Raw genomic sequence first — 13,032 nt, 5'->3', positions numbered from 1 at the left:
AGAACTCGTCGCCGTCATCTTGACGCCGGCGGATAGCTGGCTTGTTGACCCGTCGAGTCTTGAGCAGCACAGACTTGGTGGACCGGCGATTATGTTGCTGGAGCGAGCCGGAGGGTGCACTCGTGACAAGCTCTGTCAGGAAGACGAGGGAAGAAAGTAGGCAGAATGTAGGCAGATGTCGCATTTTGTCCTGGGTGTGCACTGAACAGCAAGAAAGGCCCTCCACAGACTGCTTGCAGCAAAGAAAGGGCTTGTTATTCACTCTTTGCCGTTGACCGCTTCTCCCTCCTGCTTTTATACATACCACGCTATTCTCCTAGATGTCGCAAGCTGGGGGTGTGTCTCAATAGCTGAACCACTCCGCCGCGATCAACTGTCTCTGCAATAAACTAGCAACCCTTCTCAGCCGCGAACTCTAGGCTGCTAGAGTGTCCAGGGCTGACCGCTCCCGTGCTCGCCATTGATCACTACTGCGCGTGACAAGGCAGACTGTCCCTGCCCAAGACCAGAAAGGCGTTGAAAGTTTGTTGCTGCCAGAGCGCCAGCCCAGAGCGACGGGACCGTACTGTGCAGGACGGGGGCATTGGCAAAACGCTCGACGGAAACTTTGCCATGTTTCCCAATCTGGCGCACTGCGCGAGAAGCGGTGCCGTCGGAGAGTAAAGAAACTTTGAAGAAGAGAAACTCCAAGCTTCACCAAGTCATTCGTTTCTATGCTTCGGCCGAGCTTAGAAGCTTTGGCAAGGCTTGGCCTACCTACCAGCCCGCCCTCTCAGGACGACGAAAGGGAGAAATATAGGGCTGAGAGGCGGGATAGACTTTCGTGTCTGCCGCCCTTGGGGGCCTTTTGTCTCGCTTAACCTCGTGTTTCGCGGGGGCCTGGATCAGGTGGGAAAGAGATATGCTTGCTGCCTTCCCCTCCGTCTCTGGACGTTTGCTGACAACCGAGAGACCGAAACGCCTTCATCTGGGGGCTTTGGCATGGCCGAATTCACACCCTCAGGGCGTGTGGAGGGAGTGCTCGTGCGGACCGGAAATCCCTCTACAAAAGTCCCTCATATACAGCCCCCGCCGGCACAATGGTCGATATCAAACTCTGGCGCGAGAAGAAGTCGGGGCTTCTCGCTTGGACCTACGCACGGAATAGCTGGAGGGCCGTTGATCTCTGCGCGAGGTGGTGCACTGCGAGAAACCCAGCTGGATGGCTCAGCTAGATTGAAAGACGAGCTCCGCCGCTGAAGTGATGTTTCGGTAGAGGGCATTAGCGCTCGAGAAGCCATGGGAGAGGTATTTCCCGTGGGTCTATGTATCTCAATAGTAGAGTATGCAACATCGTTCCTTTCCCTTTCCGTATCCCAAACCCTGCTATGCATGCGATTATTACAGAAGTCCTGCAGATAGTGCTGAAAAATGTCCTGTTATTTACCGTGCAACTCTTTTCAAGTCCATCCCAACGCCCCTAAGATATACAGATATGCTTTCTTCATCCTTCCCCCCCTCAGATGCCGAACAAGTTGCCTTGTATCATTTCCATCACACCACGAATGCAAGGAGACCCAATGCCCCAGCAAGAATGCCCCACGCGATGCTCTGCCTGGTTGCTGCGCCGGTAAAGATGTCTGGTGTGATTGAGGGTGTGATGGCGCTTATGCTCGAGCCCGTCGGCGTAGGGACGAAACTTGTGGCTGCTGCTTCAGCTCCTCCGGCTCCAGCTCCAGCTCCAGAGGCAGATCCGCTGGTGGGGGCTGCGGTGGGCATGGGCACCAATCCGACCTCTGCTGGACCTCCACCATTGCCATTGCCACTATTCCCGCCTGCAGGCGAAGAAGCAGGCCCGGTGGGTTGAACCGTGACAAAGGTAACCTGCGGCACCGTCACCGCGCTTGTGATCGTACTCCCAGAAGCAGTGTGTGTGAACGTCACGGTGGTGACGGGGAAGGCCACCGGTGGGGTCGGAGAGGGTGCAGAGACACCATTGCTTGCCCCGGAGCCTGAGTCAGAAAGAGAAGGTCTTGGTCCGCGGCCGTTGCCATTGGTAACCGTAGCAGTCCCTGTCTGCACCTGCGTTCCGACTGTTTCTGTTGCCGACCCAGTAGGGGCAGGCGTAGGCACAAGAGTGATGGTACTTGGCACACCAGTACAGATGCCTGGATTTTGCGGGACAAAATCGGCGCAAATCCCTGCTAGGTAAGACAGCGCCGCAGTGACCTCGTCATCCGACGCCCCCCAAGCGGAGACACATTGTTGGACAGAGCTGATGAATTGCTGGGAAGGGCAGAAGCACGTCGTATCAGAATTTGAGGCGCATTTGGGCACGAGGCTAAGCCACGTGTTCAAGCAGGACGGTAGCACTGAGGGGCAAGGAGAGGTTGGCTGTGCTGGTGGAGCGGCTGGTGGAGACGACGATGCCGAAGATGAGGAAGGCGGGGTAGAAGGCTGTGACGGCGGCGATGACTGAGACAGTGGGGGTGAAGCAGGTGATGAAGATGGCGGGCTTTGGGGTTGCGTCTCTGAAGACGAAGATGTTGGAGGCGTCTCCGTCGTAGCAGGAGGAGGTGTAACTGTAGACAAGGTCGAAGGAGGAGGCCTATTGCAACGAGTGCAGACCGTTGAGGTCGAGGTGATTGTGATTGTCGAGATAGTGTTGGTGGTCTCAGTCACCGTTTCAGTGCCACTTGTGCGCGTGTTGGTTACGGGACATGTGGTGAGTGTCGTCACCACAATTTCCGTCGTGATCACGTCAGTTGTGGTCTCGGTTGAGCTTGTTCCAAGCGTTGTGTCAGCCGTTGTAGTAGTGACAGTGGCTGAGGTGGTAGTCGTCTGCTGGCTCGGTGTGGTCGAAGAGCTCGTGGTCTGTGCAATAGAAGATGTAGTTGTGGTGGTGTCGGGAGTTCCCTGGGGTGTGGTTGTAGTGGTGGTCGAAGAGCTCGAGCTCTGTTCGGTAGGAGAGGTCGTGGTAGTGCTTGAAGTTTGCTGAGGAGTGGTTGTAGTTGAATCCGGAAGAGAAGTGGTGCTTGTGGTAACCTGCTCAGTGGAAGAAGTGGTTGTAGTCGAGCTGCTTGTGACTGGGATCACCTGAGAGGTGGTCGTCGTATCGACCTTTGACGTAGTCGTGGTGGTTTCAATTTGGGAGGTCGAAGTCACCACGGGAGTTGTAGTTGTAAAGACAGGGGTGCTGGTGGTCGAAGTGGTGGGAGCTGTGGTTGTCGAAGAAGACGAGGAAGAGGACGACGAGGAGTTGCAGTCGAAGCCAATGGAGTGAATACCGATGTCGCAACCATTGCTGTTGCTGCTGGGAGGCATCTGGAAGGACACGGATTTCGCACCACCACACTGCGTGTTCTCCACAGTGGTACCGCTTGCGCTGCAAGATGCGGTATGTTTGCAAGTGGACCCATCAGGCATAGAGAAGATGAAGTCCAGGTCGGTGTCAAAGGAAACCGAAACCTGCATGTGAGTGATCGAGAACTGGTCCTCTTGGGCGCAAGAGAAGTTGGGACCACTGTTCGAAGATTTGCTCACTTTGCCTTGAATGCATTTAGACTGGCCATGGGTCAGTAACCATTCCTTGAGGCTCGGGAGACTTTTCTTGCCTGGAAATCATCGCGAATGCGAAGCGATCTTTTCTTTGCATTGGGTTGAAAGGAGTCCTGGCAGGAAAATCCACTGAAGCCGAATCCTCCGTAATTATTGAATGAACCTGTTGGCAGACCAGACCAATCAAACCCACTCTGCTGATCAGTGGTGCAGTTGTTGTCGGTGTTTGAAACGCTGGAAAAGGTTGGCGAATCGCCCCAGCTTGTTGCAGCAGCCTGCTGCATGAGCCAGACAATGGCCACGAGACCGGCAGTCAATGCAGATTTCATGGCGGCGATTATGATGTAACAGAACAAGGATATTTGAACGAGCGGACCTGGCTGTGTTGTAAACGATAGACTTCTCCCGGAAAGCGAATGTGGAAAGCGAAAGACGGCAAGGAAAAAAAAGAGAAAGTAAGGTACAAGAGGCGAAGACTTTGTGATGGGCGAAGATAGGATTTGCTACATCCTCGAGGAAAAATTGAAGCCTTTTGTATCCGCAAGAGCGCGGGTTGAGTCTCACCTCGAACTGCTTCCGGAATGCAGACCATGTAGCGGCCATGCATCAACTGGTAACCATGAGGGTTTGCCGTAGCGGGTCCACCTACAAGACATTCTGAAGGCGAGTAGACAAATGGCGCGCGCAACAGGCAAGTGACATACTGTTGCGGTTGTGGATCAAAATCGGACGAGTGGTCATCGCCCTCAGCACCAAGAATGGAGAGACACGGGTTTGACGGCGAGAAGGCTGAAACAGAGATGGGCTCTCGAGCGACATCCAGTAGAGCTCAGGATCCACGTCTATGTCCCTCAAAATAGCCTGTATTAGGACACTCGAAACGGATCAGGAGCCGTGTCTTGGTCGGGAAGAACAAGAATGCCCAGTCGTGCACAGTAACACATAAGTGGACGGCGGGAACTGGAACCTCAGAGTCCGCTATTGAGGCTGTGTCTGATCTTGTCAGGCTTCAGAGCTCGGCCGCGGACAGAGATATGGATGGCCGCTGGGCGAGTCGCACAAGCTGAGAGCCGTCTCCTCGCGCTTGTCGGCGCAAATTGCAGTGGTTTGAAGATGAAGCGGAGGCGAGGCTGCACATCGACGTGATTGGCTGGGACTCAACCTCATGCTTGGCCCACTAGTCTATTTTGGAACCGGGCCTCGACGGCGGTTATGAGATGAGTCGCTGGGACACAGACTCTCGGTTATTTCAGGTTGGATGGAACAGAAGTCTTCATCATTCCCTGTGGAGGAAACGACGCATAGCTACTACACGCCACCACAAGTCGCCGTGGCAGCGGCGTCGAGGTATTCCCAACCCCCCCAGCTAAGCACTATATGCACCTGTACGAAAAGTATTTCCACCCAAGGCCCAGGACCACGGAAAAACGTGCGATGTGCACAGTCCATGTCCCCAAGAATAAATGCAAGAATAAACCTAGTCAGCTGGCGCCGGTCGATGCAACAATAATGGCGGGTCGCCGCCGTTCCAGCTCTCCCTTCTATCTTCATAACGCCGTACACCGCACGCTGTCATCATATCATCATGCCAAACCCCAGGCGTCTAAAGAATGTCCTTCCCATCTCTTCAAGAGGGTTCCGCCTTCGTATGGTCTGCGTTTGCTGATCGTTCCGTCAATATCAGTGGTGGCACCGACTCCTCTATGCCGTGAACTGTTCCATTCACCTCACCATTGACGTGCCCATTGGCGGCTGACATACCAATGTGGAGCGCTGGTTTGGGAGCAACCTGCTCGGAGGTGATCTTCCCTAGTTCGTCTGTTTCTCTTTTGCCACTCGGAGGACTGGGCTTCTCATCTCCCTTATTCTCTGCAACCGAGGTCTCAGAATCCTTGTTTGCCTGTTCGCTGACCTCTGCGATGCTGGCTTCGACTTTCTTCATTACTCTCTTGAACGGTCGTCGCAACTTCGGTCTTTCTGTCGGGCTCATTGGTGGTTGTTCGCCATTTGGTTCGCCATTTGCAGTCGAGTTGGGTGATTTGTTGCCGTCTTGAACCAAACCGTTGGCGCTATCGACAGTGGCCGGGTTGGGATCAGGGCTCTTGGCCGAGGTCTCTGTCGGGACTTTGGTTCTGTGGAGATACTCGTCTAGCATAGCTTTCAGAGCAGTCTGCCGGACTGGCTTGGCAAGATAGTCGTTCATCCCGGCCTCAAGACACTTCTCTCGGTCGCCACGAATTGCCGAAGCCGTCATGGCGATGATCAGAACTCGACTTACGTTGGGATCTGGATCGGCTCTGATTGCTTTGGTCGCTTCGTATCCGTCCAGCACAGGCATCTGGACATCCATGAGAACCAGGTGGAATGGCTTCCCTTCTTTACTCTTGGCTTGCAAAGCGTCGTAAGCTTGCTTCCCATCCTCATAAGCCTCACATTTCAAGCCAAGCCGATTGACGAACGAAATGGCAATTTTTCGGTTGATCTGGTTGTCTTCGGCAATACAAACACGCAATTCCTCGCGGGGAACCTTGCTCAGGTCACAGAAACTGTAAGTCTTCTGCTCTGTCTCAGGACTGGCCGACTGCGACCAATTCGCCATCGGGTCTGGATCTTTGGCCGAGATTGGAATTTCACTGGGCACACTGCTGTTCTTCGGTGCCTTGTGAAATGTAAGCGTGAATGAAACCGTCGTGCCGATGCCGGGCGTTGATTCAATCCAGATCTTACCGCCGAGCACGTTTTCTATCATGGCCTTGCAGATACTGAGACCAAGGCCGCTACCCCCATACGAACGCGCCGTCGACGAGTCGGCTTGCGAGAAAGGTTGGAACAGCCGCGTGAGCTGCTCCTGCGTGATCCCGATACCAGTATCGGCAACGGAGCAAGTAATCTTGACCCTGTCTCTCGTTTCGGCATTCTTCCGAGCCCTGACTGTGACCGAGCCCTTGGGAGTGAATTTGTAGGCATTGCTTAGGAGATTCATGAAAATTTGGTGGAGGCGGACTGGATCACCCAGGACCAAGTTATCGTCTATCTGCAGGTCTTCGACGGTCTTCAGTCCATGTTCCTGGTTGGTGTATGCTAGTGCCCGCACCACCTCGGTGATGGTCTCTTTCAAATTCAGAGGAACCGTAAACATCTGCATCTTGCCGGCCTCGAGCTTAGAGAAATCCAGAATGTCGTTGATGACCGTTAGTAATGTATCCGCACACACTCGAATGCTGTCCGCATATTGCTCTTGATCTTTACTCAAAGGAGTACCCTTGAGCAATTCAGACATGCCGATCACGCCGTTAAGGGGAGTTCGAAGTTCGTGACTGACGTTGGCGAGGAAGATTGACTTCGCTTTAGCGGCCTCCTCCTTCAATTTGACATTGTGCATAGCTTCGGCCTCCGCCTTCTTGGCTTTAGCTTCGGCCTCGCGCGCTGCCACGAGGGCTCGCTTCTGAGACTCGACCATGCTCGCGTTCGATGCGCTAACTTTGCGAACCTTTCTGTAGAGAAGTGCGTTGCCCAGTGAGATGGCGACTTGGTTTGTGAGAAGGTTGAGGACGATCATGTTGCGCTGCGTGAAGGCGTTTGGCCGCCCCTCGAGATGGATGACACCCATCAAATGATCAGCTTGGATGATAGGTATGGCAATGATTGACCGTCCATGAGGGTTCCTTGCCAAGTAGGCATCTCCTACATTGGAGAATCGATCATCTTCGAGCACATTGTGCACAAAGACAGTTTCTTTAGTCCGGAGGAGATAATGGGTGATCTGCTGGGCGGCCTGATCGTCGACCTCCGAGAAAGGAATCCCGTCAGGGTAAGTCTTGACACCTGTCTCGTGGTCTGCGCTTGCGGCAACACACCATCCTTGATCCTCGGAGTCGATGACGATTGCGCAGAATTCTGCTTGGCCACCAACCGATTCCAGGATGACTGAAATCATCTTGGATAGCAGGTTGTTGATTTGGAGCTCTGAGCTTATAACGCGGGAGAATTCCAGGATAGACGTTAAATCTAGGATGTCAAGGCCTAGGCCAGGGACGTCTTGAGGTGTTTGGGTCGCGACCGCGGCTTTCGGTTGCACCCATTGGTTTGTATACTCGCGCTTGTTCTGGATCTGTGCATCTTCGCCGACGTTTAATGAATGCAAATCCTGTGTTTGAGTAGTAGCGTCCATGGTCCTCGAGGTGGTGGCGGTTTTGATCAGCCACTCATGTTTCTCTTGAAGCTGTCGAGCTTTCCCTGCCGCATTGATTCTGTTCCAAGCGGCGATGGCTTCTTGAATCATCACCTTGCCGGCTCTCTTTGCTCCGCGCAAAAGTAGGAAGTCGGCCTGCATTTCCACTGCCAGTGCCTCCTCCATTGCGAAGCCGTGAACTTGGCAATGGTCAATAGCCATCTCGAGGTTGGAAATGACGTTGTAGTAGACTCGGGTTACGTCGGAAATGGCGGCGTCAAGTATCCTGGACCAGGCAAAGTAGTTCACGTCGTTGACCTTTCCCCAGTCATCGATAAAGCGTTTCATCTCCTTTGCTTCTTCGATGTAAGGTCCTCGTTCTTCTTCCGGCATCTCTTTTGCAAGCGCGATGAGAGACAGACCTAGGTAGAAGCGGGTGCCACAAGCGGGTCTGTTAGACCAAAGCTCGTCAAGACTTCCCGCGATCAACTCTCTCCCCTTTTTGACGACATACTCATGGTATCCCATCAGATGGTAAGCCACAAGCGACAAAGCGTGGAATATGTCGCAAGAACGTTGCGCATTTGCGGCGTACTTGCCACAATCGACCAACCATGACTCGGTCTGATGATCTTCATCATCGAGAAGAGTGGCGGCGTCCGCTGCTATAGTCTTTCCTTGCAGCGCCCGTGACACTTGTCTGATCACAGTCAAAAGGGTCCCACCTCGCCGATCTTTGTCCCAGTCATCAAACTCTTCTGGACCATAGGTGCAGAAAGCCTCCACCTCTGCCAGGTCCTGTCCTGCCCAAAATCTTGAAAGGGCCATGGCCCCAATGTTAAGGATGCTGACAAACTTGTCCCCGGACGACAATGAATATTCGAGTGCGCTATCAAGAATAGGGAGAAGGTTTCGCACCGGAGTCTGGTAATGGCCAATAAAAAGGGTGTACAGAGTCCAACCTCTGCCTCGTGTCCAGGCATCGTCAAACATGGTGTAGAATTCTTGTGCAATATCACCATAAGACAAGCCCAACTCGATGTCCTTGAAACGGCCGATAGCAGCAGCACCAAGCATGGTAAAGCCAACTCCAGCCTGAACAAAAACGCCACGATCGAGAATTGCATTGACATAAGCAATAACGAGCTGGTACCAGAGCAAAGCATTCGACCAGTAGAGAGCGCCAAGCGCTTCGGAGAGGACGGTACCAAGGGCGATTACGGTCTTGTCTTCGCTCAATGGAGCCGTCAGAAGCGCCTCCTTGTCAAGTTGTTGTAGTCTGAGCTCTAGCTTCTTGAATTCAGCGTCACATTCCTCCCAGGTCGTTTCTGGTAGAGGAAGGCCTAGCTCTGCCAGACATTCTCTTTGACTCATGAATGCTTCGATGAACTTCCCTTGAGAAGCCAGGACACGTCCTTTCAGGATGAAAGACCTAGTTTTATCGGCCGAACACTTTGCGTGAGCGAATGTCTCGTTTAGAAGTCCCAGAGCCTCCGCTTCCTCTCCCTGGAGATACATGATTTCAGCGGCATTAACGTGAAGTTGGAGAGTTTCGTCATAAAAGACATCTGGGTCGTCCGTGTTCCACTTGTCATCTTGCAGCAGTTGAAGCGCTGTCCTGTAGTACCAAAGGCCCGTAGCCTTCGCGCCGGTTTCGATTGCCTTCTGCGCTCCTCGCCAAAGGACATCGCGGTAACGCATCCGAGTCGGGATCCTCTCTTTCACGATTTCTGCAGACAGACAAATGTGGCGTGCCAAAGGGTACAAATTATACTTGCACTGGCTGAGGTACGTCATCATAGCTTGCGCGATGATGAAATGCATCTTGGTCGTGTTCTGACACTCGCGCATTTCGTTCGCCGCTTTCAAGTATCGCCCATGTGCAAAGCGGAATTCGTCGTCGGTCTCACCTGGATTTATTATGTACATGTTGACCAGTTGTTGAAGTCCATTGATGCAGTCAGTCTCCGATAGATTGAATAACTTGGCACGTTTGGGGCAGGTTGCATCATGCGTTTGATCTCTTCCGCTGCTGTAGAAGAAATCCCCGGTCATGATGGACTGAATCAGTTTGAAGGAGAAGGTGGTCCCGATCAAAGAAGCCCATGCAAGGATCGACCTTGCGGCGGGTGGCAATTCCTGCAGCCGGCGGGTCAGATACCCATTGTCCGTGCAGCCTTCAGTGCTGAACTCATTGAAAATCTTGTCTAGATCAAACTGCCAGCCTGATTCTTTCCAATCATACCATAAACAGTTCCGTTGATAGCATGTTTGGAGAATATCCTTGACGAGGAACGGATTTCCTTCCGACTTGGCGTAGACAACGGCCGCAAGTGGTAAGACCGTCTCCACAGGTTGAGACATTGTTGCTGCTACATACTCGAAGACATGCCTTTCGCGCAAGTTGGCCAATTCGATCTTGTTGGTAGAATCGAGATCGAGAAGTTTGACCGTCGGTTCAGGAACGTTTCCATCCTCCACTCTGCTCGACAACATAAGCACAACCGGCACCTTCGCTTTGATGATATGCATCAGCAGTTCGATGGATTCACTATCTGCATATTGTAGGTCGTCTAAGCAGACACAGATCAACTTCCCTGTGCAGATTGTGCGTAAGACGTCCATGTACGTGTTGATGAGTCGAATGGATTTGGTGTTTGCTGGGCCACGTAGAAAGTCGTTGGCGTCCCACGTTCCATGGTGAGGTGGAATTGTATGCGTCTTCGGACCACCACTGTCGATCGTCGGAACCTCGGTGTTGACGCTTTGATTTGTGGTATCGGTTTTCACCAAGAGCTTCTTGGAGAGGACAGTAACATCAAGCAAAGTGGAAGGTAGATCTAACATTGAGTGGAGGATTGGCCAAAAGGGCGTCACATGGGCTCGAAGATGCTCGTGATATGGCGTATTGACATCTTTCTCGGAGAATATCTGACGGAAGAGACTTGCCATGGCCTTGATCAGTGGTTCAAAAGGAGAAGGCCGAGCCCTGTCGAATCTGCCGAGTGCAAAATAACCATGGCGACGGATGACAGGTTGCACGGCCTTGATCAGGGCAGTTTTGCCGACTCCAGCCGGCCCCAGGATGGTTATGACTTCGGCCTTTGACCGTCGCTTATACTTGTGACTGTTTCTTCTTCGAGTCATCATCCCAGGTAGCATATCATTTGCAGGTTGCAAGCCCCCCGAGAAATTGCTGTCCCGGTCGGATAAGACGTCCAGGGGTGTGATTCTGGAATCGACGATGCCGCGAGGACGCTTTCCCAGCAGGTTGGTCTTGTTACCATATCCTGGAGTATGGACACCATCCAATCCAATGGTGGTGGAATTACTGCGAGACTCACGGAAACCAAATGAGCTTGAATCATCAGAACCCGGGGCTTCTTCAGCTCCATCCACGCGACTGTCCGAAACGGAGGAATTGGACCCGGCACTCAAGAGACCATGTTGCGAAGGGGATGGCCTCGTGCCAGACGAACTGTGCCGCTTGTGAGCCTTATCAATAATCTTGGTGATACGTTCCGTCTCGGCATGTCGGCCAAATTGTTTGGTTGGCAGAATGAAGAATGACGAGACATCTCGTTGCCCAACCTTGTAGTTCTTGATCTTTTCCTGATCGCCTTCGCCTAAAAACTTCTGGATCTGTACCAAGTCATACCTGAGACCGCTCATTGAGTGATATCGCTCATCCATTTGCTTCTGGGTCATCTTTGCAATGATATGTGCAATAGCATCAGGAACATCCATGCGTATTGCGGTGACCAAGGGAAGACGGTGCGTGAGAACACGCTGGACAATGTCGATAGGAGTTTCTGCATCAAAGGCGGGTTGTCCGGTGAGCAATGTCCAAAAGAGAACCCCCAAACTGTAGATATCTGTGCGACTGTCGGGTTCCGCTGGTAACCGCCCGGTTTGCTCAGGAGCAATAAAATGCAGTTTGTTCTTGACCCCGATCTCACGGCTGAGGTTGGCCCACCCTTCACTCGAGAGCAGATTTTCGAAAGCTCGAGGCCCGTTCCCACCATTAGCCAGTTTGACGGTCCCTGTTTCCCGGTTCCAGTGGAAAGTGTCTGAGCGAACCTCTCCATGGACGCTATTGGCGCCGTGATGCAACAGCTCAAGCGTCTCCGCGGCACCGACGGCGAAATCTAGAAATGCCTGAAGTGGTATCCTCTCTCCGGGGGTCCCGTCGGCCGCGACACTCATCCTGTGGTTATTGAGGCCATAGAACGCTGGCCCCATGTCCAGAACCTCCCGCAGATAATTTTTGCCGGGAGCTTCGTATACGCAGACGACTATGGGCCGGGTATCGCCTGGCGTGGTAGGTAGTTTGAAGATCTCGATCGGTCGGATGGTATGCTCGCACTCTGGATCGGCATCCTTCACGATAGCCTGGTTATAATAGAACTCTCTTTCTAGACGCAACACGTGCGTGCTGATGCGCGCCACCACAGGCATCCATATCGGGTCCGGGTCGCCTTTGGAGGACAAATTCTCACTGTCGGTTGAAGTACCGCTAATACTACTCCAATGATGGTGTCGAAGTGCGGGACGATGAGGATCGAGTTTCGGGGAGCTTCTGGTGGAACCGGACAGGGCGGAAAAGCTGGTTAGGGTACTGATTGACTCGCGCGGGTTGACGACCTCTGGATTGTGCAGGACGCCGTAGACATGCCTGTCCGGAGCGAATATAGGTTAGTTTTCGAATGTTGCGAATTCTCGAGATCGGGCGCTTTGGGGAACTCACCAGTGATCGTAGCTGGTGTGGAACGGCACGAACTGCAATCAACCCCGAATCAGCATTCATCTCGTGTTTCAAATCATTGTCAAATATACCGAGCGATCCCAAGTATAATTCGGGACTTGGGACAGACGTTCGAAGAGCCTGGCCGGCGCGATGGGCAGGTCTTCGCCCAAGATTTCGTCCATTTTCTCGTACTGAGGGCGTGACGTGTGCGGTCATGTCATTTTGCAGGAATCAAGTGGTCTAGGCTCTCAAAGTGGAGGCAGCCAATATCCGCGGGAGCGACAGCAGAGACGGTAACCTCAATTGCGGCGTTGAGGACGATGGCGAGGCATGTGTTGATGGAAAGCGGAGGGAAAGGAAAGATCCCGGTAAAGGAGTCGAGACACGAAAGATTGGAAATGGATGTCGGGATCGTCTGCACGATCTTCGAGCGAGAGGCACCAAAGTGGTGAGTGTGCGTGGTCGATGATGATTAAGCGTTAAGCAATTACTATTTGGGCAAGGGCGAGGAAGCGGGCGGTTTGAGGGGGGGCTGGTGGGCTGGCCGGGCTTCTAGGCTTCTGGGCTTCTGGGGCTT

General features: G+C 53.0%; 2 protein-coding genes across 3 annotated transcripts; both read right to left on the bottom strand.

The window, feature by feature from the left end:
- Positions 1-1,230: 1,230 nt before the first annotated feature.
- Positions 1,231-4,020, bottom strand: PV07_11605 (uncharacterized protein). Its single transcript, XM_016399059.1, has 2 exons — positions 3,594-4,020; positions 1,231-3,543 (listed from the first exon to the last, which is right to left on the bottom strand). The coding sequence occupies exons 1-2, from the start codon at positions 3,864-3,866 to the stop codon at positions 1,534-1,536; spliced, it is 2,283 nt and encodes a 760-aa protein (XP_016243621.1). The 5' UTR covers positions 3,867-4,020; the 3' UTR covers positions 1,231-1,533.
- Positions 4,021-4,776: 756 nt separating this feature from the next.
- Positions 4,777-12,890, bottom strand: PV07_11604. 2 transcript variants are annotated; one of them, XM_016399057.1, is made up of 3 exons: positions 12,545-12,890; positions 12,456-12,487; positions 4,777-12,383 (listed from the first exon to the last, which is right to left on the bottom strand). In XM_016399057.1, the coding sequence occupies exons 1-3, from the start codon at positions 12,635-12,637 to the stop codon at positions 5,165-5,167; spliced, it is 7,344 nt and encodes a 2,447-aa protein (XP_016243619.1). In that variant the 5' UTR covers positions 12,638-12,890; the 3' UTR covers positions 4,777-5,164. The 2 variants fall into 2 exon arrangements, with proteins under 2 accessions (XP_016243619.1, XP_016243620.1); XM_016399058.1 differs by having other exon boundaries at positions 12,456-12,890.
- Positions 12,891-13,032: the final 142 nt, after the last annotated feature.

The sequence above is a fragment of the Cladophialophora immunda genome (genome assembly GCF_000835495.1).
Source record: "Cladophialophora immunda strain CBS 83496 unplaced genomic scaffold supercont1.7, whole genome shotgun sequence".
Taxonomy (NCBI): domain Eukaryota; kingdom Fungi; phylum Ascomycota; class Eurotiomycetes; order Chaetothyriales; family Herpotrichiellaceae; genus Cladophialophora; species Cladophialophora immunda.
The sequence above is the reverse complement of the archived record's forward strand: the minus strand, read 5'-3'. Positions and strand labels throughout refer to the sequence as shown.

Coding starts and splice junctions, on each gene's coding strand:
- PV07_11604 (XM_016399057.1), bottom strand. CDS start 12,637: ATGGACGAAATCTTGGGCGAAGACCTGCCCATCGCGCCGGCCAGGCTC. Junction 12,488..12,544: donor ATTATACTTGGGATCGCTCG/GTATATTTGACA, acceptor GGTTGATTGCAG/TTCGTGCCGTTCCACACCAG. Junction 12,384..12,455: donor CACACCAGCTACGATCACTG/GTGAGTTCCCCA, acceptor CGCTCCGGACAG/GCATGTCTACGGCGTCCTGC.
- PV07_11605 (XM_016399059.1), bottom strand. CDS start 3,866: ATGAAATCTGCATTGACTGCCGGTCTCGTGGCCATTGTCTGGCTCATG. Junction 3,544..3,593: donor GCATTCGCGATGATTTCCAG/GCAAGAAAAGTC, acceptor ACCCATGGCCAG/TCTAAATGCATTCAAGGCAA.